At 66.4% G+C, this 13665-nt stretch overlaps 1 protein-coding gene across 1 annotated transcript in view; it reads left to right on the forward strand.

Moving 5' to 3' along the window:
- The window catches only part of LOC138092323 (beta-galactosidase-1-like protein 2), a 44841-nt gene extending 36905 nt beyond the window's left edge, over positions 1-7936 (forward strand). Inside the window, exons 10-19 of the mRNA XM_068988100.1 lie at positions 1270-1407; positions 1841-1921; positions 2907-3013; positions 4105-4245; positions 4402-4473; positions 4655-4733; positions 6994-7081; positions 7257-7368; positions 7606-7722; positions 7850-7936. Coding sequence (XP_068844201.1) covers positions 1270-1407; positions 1841-1921; positions 2907-3013; positions 4105-4245; positions 4402-4473; positions 4655-4733; positions 6994-7081; positions 7257-7368; positions 7606-7722; positions 7850-7936 — 1022 coding nt within the window. The remainder of the gene's footprint in view (positions 1-1269; positions 1408-1840; positions 1922-2906; positions 3014-4104; positions 4246-4401; positions 4474-4654; positions 4734-6993; positions 7082-7256; positions 7369-7605; positions 7723-7849) is intronic.
- The last annotated feature ends 5729 nt before the right edge of the window (positions 7937-13665 follow it).

The following is a 13665-nucleotide window of genomic DNA, read 5'->3' on the forward strand; positions in this document are numbered from 1 at the left end:
GGTGTGGGTAGGTGTGAGCAGGTGTGGGCAGGTGTGAGCGGGTGTGGGCAGGTGAAGGCAGGTATGGGTGAGTGTGGGTGGGTGTGGGCAGGTGTGAGTGGGTGTGGGTGGATGTGAGCGGGTGTGGGCAGGTACGGGTGAGTGGGGTGGTGCAGGCAGGTGTGAGCGGGTGTGGGCAGGTGTGGGCAGGTATGGGTGAGTGTGGGTGGGTGTGGGCCGGTGTGAGCATGTGTGGGCAGGTGTGGGCGGGTGTGGGCGAGTGTGGGCGGATGTGAGAGGCCCAGAAGTCTGGCTTCCTGCGCTGTGAGATGTGGACGACCCCACTGCTCTCGAGGATGCAGAGACCGCTCCCCCCTGCCCTCTCGTTTTGAAGACCTGGGTGCTTCTGGGTTTCGCTGGTGGCTCAGCAAAGAACGTGCCAGGAACGCAGGAGGTCCAGGGTCTGTGCTCACGGACCGCATTGCGGCCAGCCTCCTTGCACGTCAGCCAGGCGCACCTGGCGTTTCCTTGGAGTGGATCCCCAGCTGGCACTGCTTCCTTCACGCGGGGATCTTCTCCAGGAAGAGGACTGTCAAAGATGTCCGTTCCCCCCAGATGCATCAACAGCCAGTGTTATTAATCAATAATGGTAACGTTTGCTGTCTGATAGGAGCCTTGCTGGGCTCCCCTGTGGCTCAGTGGTAAAGAATCTGCCTGCGGTGCAGGAGACGTGGGTTCAATCGCTGGGTCCAGAAAACCCCCTGGAGGAGGAAATGGCGACCGTCTCCAGTGCTGTTGCCTGGAGAATCCCATGGACAGAGGAGCCTGGTGGGCTGTAGTTCATGGGTTGCAGAGAGGCAGACGTGACTCAGCGACTAAACAGCAGCGCCTTGTTCAGCTCTTTTCATTCAGCCAGTGCAGGCATTTTAAACTGTACGTGATGTTCATTAACCACGCATGTTACTCCTCCACTGATCCTGTGCGTGTGGTGGGCTCGTTCTCCAGCCTGGGTGGGGCCTGGGGGCGCTCAGACCTTGCCTCTAATCAGGTCCTCCAGGTGAGCACCAGGCGAAGCCCCCTGGGCAGGGGGTGGGGTCGTGGCCCGGCTGCAGCCTGGCCCCAGGCAGACTCGTCTGGGAACTGAAAGCCGCTGAAAGCCGAGCTCTGGACTCGGGGCCTCTGGCCACGGACTGCGGCTGGGTTCAGGGAAGCCACGGGCCAGAGCGGTGAGGGGCCTCCCAGGGGCTCAGGGCTTGTGACCGCTCGGCCATGAAACGCCCCTCCCCGCAGAGGTCTTAAACACGGTGTCGGCCATCGTCGAAGCCGGCTCGTCCATCAACCTGTACATGTTCCACGGGGGCACCAACTTCGGCTTCATTGGAGGAGCCATGCATTTCCAGGACTACAAGCCTGATGTCACCAGCTACGGTGCGTATCCCCGACGGGGCACGCACGGCACTCCCGGGCACTCCAGGGGCGTCCCTCGGGGACAGCGGCCGGCACCTCCCACGTGAAGGCGAGGATTTGTCCGGACCATCACCGAAGCTTCCAGGGTGTAGGAGACCAGTTGGCTGGGGAAGGAAGCACAGCCCAGGCCAGGAGGAGTGGCTCTTGGGGACAGCCCCTACCCCTCCTCAAGGCCTAGAGATGGGGTGACTGTGGCCTCCCGCCTGCCAAGTGGGGTCTGCACACTCTGGGGCCGTTCGCGTGTTCAGTGTGTGTGGTATTCTGGCTGACCGGGGGCTCACGTCGAGTGTCTTGCCTGCGGCGTTGCCGGGACAAGGAGCTTCCTGCTGAGCCCGCCTCCTCCCGCGACGTTGTCCTGGGGCCTGACGCCCGTGACCTGTCTGGTGTCTCGCAGACTACGACGCGGTGCTGACGGAGGCCGGGGACTACACGGCCAAGTACACAAAGCTCCGGGAATTCTTCGGCTCCGTGGCAGGTACCTGCACGCTGGCCGCTACTCTGAGGCCTCAGGAAACTGGCTTCCTCCCCTCGCCATCCTCCCACACCTCCCTCCCGCACACCGTCCTCCCCCTCCTCCCCCGTCCTCCCCCTCCTCCCCCGTCCTCCCTCTCCTCCCCCGTCCTCCCTCTCCTCCCCCCTCCACACCTCCTCCCCATCATCCTCCCCTCCTCTCCATCATCCTCCCCTCCTCCCCTGTCCGCACCTCCTCCCACTGTCCTCCCCAGTCATGCTCCCCCTCGTCCCCCTCCCCCATCGTCTTCCCCATCATCCTCCCCCTCCTCCCCATCATCCTCCCCTCCTCCCCGTCCTCCCCTCCTCCCCTGTCCGCACCTCCTCCCACCGTCCTCCCCAGTCGTGCTCCCCCTCGTCCCCCTCCCCCGTCGTCCTCCCCGTCCTCCCCCGTCCTCCCCTCCCCGCGTTCCTGCACCCTCCCCACCTCCCTCTTCGCCACCCCACCTCCCTGTGCAGGAACTTCCTAGGAAGGACAGGGAAGTCTGAGTGACTGTTGTCATCTGAATAGGGGTCTTGCCAGCGTCACCTCCTCACAGGTGTCTATGTTTTGAAGAGTGTGAGAAGCAAGGCCTGTGCAACCCCCATCTTCCTGGGGGGTTCTCTGTGTGGCTGGCAGTGGCGTGTTTTGCTGGGTGTGGGCAGGAGCCGGTGCCGGGGGTGGCTGGGGGTGCAGCGACTCTCAGGGCCCTTTGGGGCAGGAGCCGGTGCCGGGGGTGGCTGGGGGTGCAGCGACTGTCAGGGCCCTTTGGGGCAGGAGCCAGTGCCGGGGGTGGCTTGGGGTGCAGCGACTGTCAGGGCCCTTTGGGGCAGGAGCCGGTGCCGGGGGTGGCTGGGGGTGCAGCGACTGTCAGGGCCCTTTGGGGCAGGAGCCGGTGCCGGGGGTGGCTGGGGGTGCAGCGACTGTCAGGGCCCTTTGGGGGTGCCCCATTGTCTGCTTGTGTTTGCAGGGGCCCCTCTTCCCATCCCGCCTGACCTTCTTCCCAAGATGGCGTATGACCCAGTGACACCAGCTTTCTACGTGTCCCTGTGGGATGCCCTGGACTTCTTGGAGTTGGTGAGTGCAAGCTAGGCCCTGGGCTCAGGGCCTCACCCCCCGCCAAGGACTGTGGACTGTGGCTGGGTCCACAGACGCTCTGAGCTACCTGGAGCTGCTGAGCTGGAGGACGAAGAGAACCAGTCTCCATGGGGCTCCACCCCAGCCTCAGCGCAGAGTGCAGAAGACAGGCAGACAGAAGGAGGAGGGAAGAGGGATGCAGAAAGCCAGAGCAGAAGCACGGAGGAGGGAGGAGGGAGGCAGGGAGCCAGAGGAGGAGCACAGAGGAGGGGGGATGGATTCAGGGAGCCAGAGGAGGAGCACAGCACAGAGGACGGGGGAGGGAGGCAGGGAGCCAGAGAAGAAGCAAGGAGGAGGGAGATGGAGGTAGGCAGCCAGAGGAGGAGCACGGAGGAGGTGGGATGGAGACAGGGAGCCAGTGGAGGAGCACGGAAGAGGGGGGAGGGAAGCAGGGAGCCAGAGACGGAGCACGGAGGAGGGCTGATGGACACGGAGCCAGAGGAGGAGCACCGAGTAGGGGGGAGGGAGCCAGAGGAGGAGCCCGGAGGAGGGGGGATGTATGCACGGTGCCAGAGACGGAGCACGGAGGAGGGGGCAGGGAGGCAGGGAGCCGGTGGAGGAGCACGGAGGAGGGGGGATGGATTCAGGGAGCCAGAGGAGGAGCACAGCACAGAGGACGGGGGAGGGAGGCAGGGAGCCAGAGAAGAAGCAAGGAGGGGGGATGGAGGCGGGGAGCCAGAGATGGAGCACGGAGGAGGGCTGATGGGCACAGGGAGCCAGAGAGGGGCATGGAGGAGGGGGGATGGATGCACGGTGCCAGAGGAGGAGCACGGAGAAGCAAGGGGGCCGAGGCGGGTCCACCTCGAGCCCCAGGCCCCTGTGCTCAGCTTCCTTCTGTCCCCGTCCCCAGACCCTGATGAGGAATCGGGCAGGACTGTGGCGCCTGCCTGAGTGACGGCAAATAGAAAGTGGTCATCCTCACCACGCTCCGCGTGCTGAGCCCACGAGGCCGCCTGCTCCCTGCGCCCCGCACCCCGGAAGGCGAGGTGGCCTCTTTCGGTCAGCCTCACCCCCGTCTCCTGTCCATGCAGCCGGTCACCTCGGAGCACCCGGTCAACATGGAGAACCTCCCGATCAATGGGGGCAGCGGGCAGTCATTTGGGTACACGCTGTATGAGACCACCATCACCGCGTCCGGCGTCCTCACTGCCCTTGTGCGTGACCGGGGACAGGTAGGGGCAACCCCGCACCCAGACGCTCCCACGTGTGGAGGTGGCCCCACGCTGTGGCCTCCGTTCCCCCCCGCCCCCAGGCCCTTCCCTCTGCATGCCAGGCCGGGACCCCCAGGCCCCCGCTGACGCTGTGGGCTGTGCCTGCTCCCCGGGCAGGTGTTCCTGAACGCGTTCTTCCTGGGGATCCTCGACTACGAGAAGAATGCGATCGTCATCCCCGTGGTCCAGGTTTGTCCGGGCGGGGGGCCGCAAGGGGGCTGGGACTGGGGGTCGCCGCAGAGCTGGGGTGGGTGTGGCTCTGTGATCAGGGACCCTGTCCCGTGCTCAGAGTTCAGGGAAAACGGGGGCGCCACCGAGAAACCCCGAGGGGAGGCTGGGGCTTCCTCACGGCGCCCGGTGCTGCCCACAGGGGTTCACGATGCTGAGGATCCTGGTGGAGAACTGCGGGAGAGCCAACTACGGGGACAGCATTGACCAGCAGCGCAAAGGTGGGTCTCGGCGCCGCCGCCTGGCCTTCCCCACAGGAGCGCTGCGGGGCGCGGGGCTGTGCCAGGGAGGGGCTCCCAGCTGGATGGGGGTTCCTGGGAGACCCTGGAGGGCTGAGTCCTGAGGGACCCTGGAGGGGGTGAGTTCTAGGGTTCTCCCGGAGGGGTGAGTCCTGGGGTTCCCCTGGAGGGGTGAGTCCTGAGGGACCCTCTGGAGGGGTGAGTCCTGGGGTCCCCCGGAAGGGTGAGTCTTGGGGTCCCCCTGGAGGGGTGAGTCCTGAGGTCCCCTGGAGGGGTGAGTCCTGAGGGACCCTGGAGGGTTGAATCCTGGGGTCCCCCTGGAGGGGTGAATCCTGAGGGACCCGGGAGGGGTGAGTCCTGGGGTCCCCCTGGAGGGGTGAGTCCTGAGGGACCCTGGAGGGGTGAGTCCTGGGGTCCCCCTGGAAGGGTGAGTCTTGGGGTCCCCCTGGAGGGGTGAGTCCTGAGAGACCCTGGAGGGGTGAGTCCTGAGGGACCCTGGAGGGGTGAGTCCTGGGGTCCCCCTGGAAGGGTTAGTCTTGGGGTCCCCCGGAGGAGTGAGTCCTGAGAGACCCTGAAAGGGTGAGTCCTGAGGTCCCCCTGGAGGGGTGAGTCCTGAGGTCCCCTGGAGGGGTGAGTCCTGGTCCCCCTGGAGGGGTGAGTCCTGAGGGACCCCTGGAAGGATGAGTCCTGGGGTTCCCCTGGAGGAGTGAGTCCTGAGAGACCCTGGAAGGGTGAGTCCTGGGGTTCCCCTGGAGGGGTGAGTCCTGAGAGGCCCTGGAAGCGTGAGTCCTGAGGTCCCCCTGGAGGGTGAGTCCTGAGGTCCCCCTGGAGGGTGAGTCCTGGTCCCCCTGGAGGGGTGAGTCCTGAGGGACCCTGGGAAGGTGAGTCTTGGGGGCTTTCTGAACCTTCTCTCTCTTCTTATCTATCAAGCCTGGGGGGTTTCATGCAGTCTGAGATAGGAGCTGGATAAGAACCCTCCCCAGGCAGGGTCGCCTCAGTCACCTTGAGGAAGCGATGTGGTCAGACTGGGGCACCCGGGTCCTAGGACACCCGTCCCCTCCCCAGACCCCCGGGGCCTCCCTGAGGGGCTTGCAGCTGTGGCCTCCCCCGCTCTCCCCTCCTCCTGGGGCCCATGGCTGGTTTGCCCCATCTGGGCTGCAGAACACTGATCTCAGTAGCTGCAGGCTGGGGCGCCCGTCAGACCTGCCGTGAGTCTTCTTTGCTGCTGGGAGCCTCCACCCCAAAGGGAGCGCCCCCCAGAAGGTCAGAGACAGACGCCATCCCGAGCCCCCTCAGAGCTACCCCGGGCACCCCCCCCCAGAAGGCCCAGAGACAGACGCCACCCCGGGCGCCCCCCAGAAGGCCCAGAGACAGACGCCATCCCGGGCGCCCTCAGAGCTACCCCGGGCACCCCCCCAGAAGACACAGAGGCAGCTGCCATCCTGGGCGTCTCCCCAGAAGGCCCAGAGATAGATGCCACCCTGGCCCCCCAGAAGGCCAGAGACAGACGCCATCCCAGGCAGCCCCCCCAGAAGGCCAGAGACAGACGCCAGCCCAGGCCCCCTCAGAGCTACCCCGGGCACCCCTCCCCAGAAGGCCAGAGACAGACGCCAGCCCAGGCCCCCTCAGAGCTACCCCGGGCACCCCCCCCAGAAGGCCCAGAGACAGACGCCACCCCAGGCGCCCCCCAGAAGGCCCAGAGACAGACGCCATCCCGGGCGCCCTCAGAGCTACCCCGGGCACCCCCCCAGAAGACACAGAGGCAGCTGCCATCCTGGGCGTCTCCCCAGAAGGCCCAGAGATAGATGCCACCCTGGCCCCCCAGAAGGCCAGAGACAGACGCCATCCCAGGCACCCCCCCCAGAAGGCCAGAGACAGACGCCAGCCCAGGCCCCCTCAGAGCTACCCCGGGCACCCCTCCCCAGAAGGCCAGAGACAGACGCCAGCCCAGGCCCCCTCAGAGCTACCCCGGGCACCCCCCCCCAGAAGGCCCAGAGACAGACGCCACCCCAGGCGCCCCCCAGAAGGCCCAGAAGGCCCAGAAGCCTGGGGCTGGCAGACTCCGTCTGCTGGCTCGCAGGGCTTTGGGATGGCAGGGGAGGAATTCGCGTGAAGAGCCCCCTGGGGAGCTGGCCTCTCCGGGGAAGTCTTTTCTGGAGCTTTCCGGAAGCAGTCCACGTCTGTGCCTGGCCCACTGGGCCCCTGTCCACCCTCCTCGCTCAGTCCTGCCCCCTTCCCACAGGTATCATTGGGAACGTCTATCTGAACGACTCTCCCCTGAAAAAATTCAGAATCTACAGCCTGGAGATGGACAGGAGCTTCCTGCAGAGGTCTGCCCCGCCCTGTGCCAGCCGAGGGCAGAAGAGGCTGCCCGGCCTCGCCCCCCCCCCCCGCCCCGGGGTCCCTGGGACCCCCTCCCCAACCATTGCTGCGGGCCACAGGGCGGGCGTGGGCTCTGGACACAGGCGACCCGCAAAGGGCCCCTCCCTATCTGTCTGCCCGCAGGTTCACTGCAGACAAGTGGAAACCTCTGATGGAAGAGCCCGTGTTCCCTGCATTCTTCCTGGGAGCCCTGTCTGTCTCAGACTCCCCCTGCGACACCTTTGTGAAGCTGGAGGTGTGTAGCCCCCGCCAGGGGTGTGCGCACCACGCGTGCCCACAGGCTCTCCGTCGTGGCCTCTCTGGTGGACAGCACCGGCTGGGCTTCTCGGGGCCAGGATTGGGGGTCCAGTCTGAGCTGGGCGCCCTGCGGGGGCAGCTGCGGGCTGGGGGCAGTCCTGGCTGGTCCCTCAGCAGCTAAGAGCCCCTGTCACTCTGAATTCAGCCAACTGATGCGTCCCTCCGCTTCTCGTAGGGCTGGGAAAAGGGGGTCGTGTTCATCAACAACCAGAACCTCGGCCGCTACTGGAACGTCGGGCCCCAGGAGACCCTCTACCTCCCAGGCGTCTGGCTGGACGTAGGCTTAAATAAGGTGGGGGCTCGTCCCCCGGGACCCCTCCTCAGCCCCGCCCTCCCTGCCCCGCCGTGTTTCCCGGGGGCCTGGGTGGGCGGGAGAGGACAGACGTTCCGCCCGGAGACAGGCTGGCCGTCTCCCCCAGATCATCGTCTTTGAGGAGAAGATGGCGCAACGGATAATCCAGTTTGTGGACACGCCCAACCTGGGCCAGCACGAATACGTGCACTGAGCCGCCCCGGCCCGTGGCCCCGCTGCCCGCTGCCCGCTGCCCGGCCTGTGCCCGCTGCCCGGCCTGTGCCCGCTGCCCGGCCTGTGCCCGCTCCGTCTGCCCTCGGGAGTCTGCCTGCGGCTGCAGGTGACCCTCGCCCTGCAGGACCGGAGGCGCGAGGAGGGGGCGAGGGGCCCTGCCCCCCGGAGCGCCTCCCCGCTCCCCTAGGCCAGATGGGGACTGTTCACCGTGGGGGCCGGTGGGGCCCGGCTCCTGAGTGTTTGCTCCTTGTCTCTGTGGCCCCGGCTCTGAGCTGGGAGGCGCGTCACTGTCCGTGGAGGGTGGGGGGAGCCCGCTGACCCTTCACGACCTGCCCAGGCCTCTCTGCCATCCTGGCAGGATGCCAGTGCGGCGCAAGGCCAGCGGCCTCCTCTTCGCCCCCCGGGGGTCTGAGCGTCTGAGAGTCGAGCCTCACTTCCCGAGTCCACGTGTTCCCTCCCCGCCCCTCGTGAGGAAGCATCTGCTGAGAGGAAAGGCCGCTGCTCTGGGGAATGGTGGGGGGCGGGGGCGGGGCTGGGCAGCCTCTTCCCACGTGCCCATCCAGACCCCGGGGTGTGCCCAGAGGTGAGTCCTCTGTGGGGCTCTGATGCGCTGCCCTGAGTTGCAATGAAGCCACAGAGTTGAGTCCAGGCCTGCTTGGCGGTGTGTCTCTGACCCGGTCTCTGTGCGGGGAGCTGAGACGCGGGTTTGTGGCGCTGGGCACAGAGTCAGCCCAGCTGGCGGGGGACGCAGACCGTCTGGCAGGCAGGGGGCAGCTGTGCCTGTGGGCGTGCATCCTCACGGACCTGGATTCCTCTGCTGCCAACAGAGGCTCTTCTGCAACAGCCCCAGTCCAAGGGTGGATTCCTCCCTGGAGTGGGACACAGCTTGGGTCTGCTGGGGGCACTGGTGTGCCGCCCCCCAGGCCCACGAGCCGGGTCAAGGGCAGACGGTCACGGCGGGCTGAACCCCGTAGTCCTGCTGGAGGCTGATGGTGGAGCTCACTGAAGCGAACCTGTGGGCCGCGGCTTGGTGGCCAGGAGGAGGAGGTATTCAGGGCACATCCTGATCTCGTCCAAACCAACCAGCCCTTCCTGCCCCGCGTTCTGCAGGAAGCTTGGAGCTGAGCACCAGGAGCCGGGGCCCCGGCCAGGCCCCACGAGGCCCGTGGGCGCATGTCCACCCAGGCGCGCCTGGGGTCTGCAGTGAGCACGCCCTGCGTGGCCCTGTGCCACCTGACACACAGCCCTTCCTGGGCGAGGTCCCTGACTTCCCTGCCGGCAACCCCAGCTTGTCTGTCCAAGCACCTAGGCAGGACGCGCCCTCCGGCTCACCCAGCCTCTAAGTGCTGGGCATCTCAGGCTCTCCCAGGCCTCCTCCCCCTCTGTCCGTACTTGCTGCGGAGGCCGTGCGCACAGGGCTTGTCAACAGCCTTCAGTCTTGTTCTCTGCAGTGTGCATCCCCGTCTGAGCTCCAGGGGCCCCAGCCGCTGGCCGCTCACCTCCCCTGTGAGTGTGCGACAGTCACACGACCCCACACTGCCATCGCTGTGTGGACCCCTGCAGTCTGCCCACAGCGGTGGACAAAGCTCTCTGCTCCATCTGGCTCTCCTCAGTTCAGTTCAGTTCAGTTGCTCAGTCGTGTCTGACTCTTTGCGACCCCATGAATCACAGCACACCAGGCCTCCCTGTCCATCACCAACTCCCAGAGTTCACTCAGACTCACGTCCATCGAGTCGGTGATGCCATCCAGGCGTCTCATCCTCTGTTGTCCCCTTCTCCTCCTGCCCCCAATCCCTCCCAACATCAGAGTCTTTTCCAATGAGTCAATTTTCCTCGGCTCCTCTCAAATCCCGCACCCGGCCCAGCAACTCGCCCCGCCGTGCACCCAGACCTAACCCGCCTTGCCTGATCCGCCGTGGTCTCCGGCTGGCTGCCTGGATCCTGTTCATGCAGAGCACAGGAGGCAAGCGATCCTTCTAGAAGGCTGGCTGGACCGAGTCCACCCTCTGCTCCGAACCTCTGGCGGCCCCTCCTCCCACTCCCAGGCTGCCTGTCCGGTGTCCCCGCTCGCATGTCTGACACCCCTCCCCCAGTCAGCTGCCCTCAGGGCCTGTCTGCCAAGCGCCTCCTGCTGACTGAGCGCTCTGCCCTGGATCCCGGTCTCTGCGCGTCTGCTGGGAGGCCGTTCTGATGCCGCCCACGTCCGCCTCCTGGTGTGGACGGCGTCCGGAGTGCCCCGGCTTTGTGTGTTCGCATCCTCTCGGGAGGTGACCCCAAGGCTTTCGGGGCCCATGCCGCGCCTGGAGCAGGGAGCGTCCAGAGGGGCATCTCACAGTACAGGCGGGACGCCTAAGTGACGAGGAAGCAGGCAGGGCAGAGGAGGGTTAAGACAGTTAAAAGCCATAGTTGACTTTTAATTTCAAAACAAATTAAATACAGTTAAATTAAAACAGCTACGGTGCAGCTGTAGGGGCGGCCCTCCCCACTGTGTCCTCCGGGCTCCGCCCCCCCCCACTCCCAATCGGGGAGCAAACAAGCTGTGGTCACGGACCCAACCCTGGCTCGTAATGAGCTCATTCCCAGCGAAGACGGGAGCTGCAGGCCACCAGGGTTATAACTGTAAATAAATACACATGCAGCTAAGAGAGGGTGTTAGGTGAACACAACTGAACTAGTATCTGCTGAAAAGGAAAAGAAAGAGACGATCTCATTTTGTGGCTCATCACCAGTTTCCTGAAAACCAGCCCTGGCCTTCTGGCCAAGACAGTGGCCCAGCCAGGCGAGCTGACCCAGCGTCCAGGGTTGGTCCCGACGAGCGAGGCCGCGGTGCCCAGCGCGAGTTCACCCACTCAGCTGGTCACTGTCTCCTCCGTGGTTCCCAGGCACCCGTGGGCCCCGCGAGGCGGCTCAGGGCTCAGGGGAGGGGCCGTGGGATGCTCTCATGACCACGGTGAGGAGGTAAACCCCCTTCAGCACAGGCAGGGATGCTGCTTGGCACTCTGGGTCGCTGCGCTGAGGCCTTGCCCCCCAATACCCAGGAGTGGGCTCTCCGCAGCCCTCGGGCCTGGCCGGCAAGTTTCAGGAGGGTGGGGGCTGTTAGCGTTGAAAGTAAACACCTGTTTGAGGGGCACGGGCCATTCCTCTGCCTCTCAGGGGAGGAAAATTGTGCTTCCAGCAGTCAGGAGCGTGAGAGGGGGCTGGCAGAGGGCTGGCCCGCAGGGAAGGCAGGGGGACCGGCGCCTCCCTCCTGGCGAGGGGCTGTGTGGTGGTAGAGGATCGGGGGAGGGACGGGAGGCCAGCTGATGCGCGCCCCATTAGGGAGAAGCCAGGTTGTGCTTCCCACTCTGCGTGTAAGTCACGATTTGCCAGCAGTCTGGGCTCGGTCTCCCGCCCTCCAGGTCCAGGTCACCTCCATGCCCTTCTGTCGACCCCTCCGCTAGGCCAAAGGCCCCCCGGCCGGGGCGGGGAGGACACCGCCGGCCCTTCCTCTCTCTGCTCCTGGCCCATCTGCACCTTGAGCCCCGGTGGCCGTTCTGGTGGGGGGCATCTGCCTCCCCAGTCCCGGCCCAGGCGCGGCGGTGGGCGGGCGGCTCCTTCCGCGCTGGGTGGGGCCGGGTGCAGGGGTTGGCAGGGGCAAGGGCCTGGAGGGGCTCTGCTCCCCCCACTAGACGAGGTATGGAGGGGCCTGCCAGGTGCTCAGACGGCCCCAGGCTCTGGAGGCGGGAGTGAGGAAAGCCTTCTAGGGCGCCGACCTCCTCTCCCGGGAGCAGCTCGGTCCGGATGCCTGGGGCTGGGGTCCTCCGTCCCGTGTCCATGGGGCCCCGTGGGGCCAAGGGCCGCTCTGCGGGGCTCTCACCTCCGTCCCAGCCAGGCAGTCCCCTATTTCGGGGCCCATGGCGCCGACCCTGCAGGACTGCCGGTGGGGTGGAGCACAGAGGGTCCGGGGCTTCTGTGCTTTGGGGTCTCCATCCTTCGTCCCGGCATCCAGCCGGGCTCTCTCTGAAGGCCCCACAGGGGAAGGGAGGGTGGCAGCGAGTCCACAGGAGTGTGCCTCGGAGGGACACGGCGTGGGGAGAGGAGGCGGCCAGGAGCAGGTCTCAGAAGGCGCTCCTGAGGGGAGAGGGCGAGGGGGCAGCATGCGGGGGCCGCCGGGAGCTGGGGTCCACGGGGCCCCCCAGACCCCCGAGGAGCAGGGGCCGTGCTCTGTCTGACCCAGTGCGGTCTGGCCGTGGCCCAGGAGATCTGCCATGCTCGGGGTCACGACCCCCGCGGTCTCCTGCGGTTGGGCTGTTCCCATCGAGGCACAAAAGCTGCAGCCGGACTCGGAGGCCTGAGACCAAGAGCCTCCCACACAGCAAGCCTCCAGCTCTGCTGAGGCCACGGGAGGCCTCCAGCTCTGCTGAGGCCACGGGAGGCCTCCAGGAAGGGCCTGGCTGTGCGGGCTGCTGGCACAATCCACTCAGCTTTCTGAGTTTCGTTCCCGTGCCTCTAAAGTGTAGATGGAGCCTGTGAACTGCTTCAGCACAGGACTTTAAAGGACCAAGTAAAAGCAGCAGCCGTTGGGCAGTGCCAGAGACTGTTTCTGGTGCCCCAACAGCCCATTTTGCAGATGAAGAAAATGAGGGAAATGGGAGCCTGGGAGCTCGGCCAGGCTCTGGAGTCCAGGCTTCCACCTCAGCTGAGGAGACCATGCGGACAGAGCCCAGGTGAGTCCACACAGCAGGGCCTCACCCGGGGACAAGCTCATGGCCAGAATGAGATGGGGAGACAGGGAGCCGCCACGGGGCGGTGCTGTAAGGTAAAGGGCTCCAAGCAGCAAGGGAGGCCCAGGTGTGCGGGGACCCAGCTGGGGGGCCCAGGTGTGCGGGGACCCAGCTGGGGGGACCCAGGTGTGCGGGGACCCAGCTGGGGGGACCCAGGTGTGCGGGGACCCAGCTGGGGGGGACCCAGCTGTGCGGGGACCCAGCTGGGGGGGACCCAGGTGTGCGGGGACCCAGCTGGGGGGGACCCAGGTGTGTGGGGACCTAGCTGTGCGGGGACCCAGCTGGGGGGCCCAGGTGTGCGGGGACCCAGCTGGGGGGACCCAGGTGTGCGGGGACCCAGCTGGGGGGACCCAGGTGTGCGGGGACCCAGCTGGGGGGGACCCAGCTGTGCGGGGACCCAGCTGGGGGGGACCCAGGTGTGCGGGGACCCAGCTGGGGGGGACCCAGGTGTGTGGGGACCTAGCTGTGCGGGGACCCAGCTGGGGGGGAACCCAGCTGGGGGGCCCAGGTGTCCAGGGACCTAGCTGTGCGGGGACCCAGCTGTGCAGAGACCAAGCTGGGGGCCCAGGTGTGCACGGACCCAGCTGGGGGGGACCCAGGTGTGTGGGGACCCAGCTGGGGGGCCCAGGTGTGCAGAGACCCAGGTGTCTGGGGACCAAGTTGGGGGGGCCCAGGTGTGAGGGGACCCAGCTGGGAGCCCCCAGGTGTGGGGACCCAGGTGTGCGGGGACCCAGCTGTGTGGGGACCCAGCTGGGGGGCCCAGGTGTGCGGGGAGGTTGCCACCTGCTGACTCTCTCTGCCTCCTCCACTCCATGGGGCCTTTGCCACGACTGTCATGATTAAAGACAAGGAGGAAATGCCTTGGCAGATTACTGCACCCAAGCTTGGGGGGGGGGGGGCTGCTCAGGGCGTCACCGGCTCGCGTCCCCCTACCTGTGTCCGGGGC

The sequence above is a fragment of the Capricornis sumatraensis genome, chromosome 16, assembly GCF_032405125.1.
Source record: "Capricornis sumatraensis isolate serow.1 chromosome 16, serow.2, whole genome shotgun sequence".
Classification (NCBI taxonomy): Eukaryota; Metazoa; Chordata; class Mammalia; order Artiodactyla; family Bovidae; genus Capricornis; species Capricornis sumatraensis.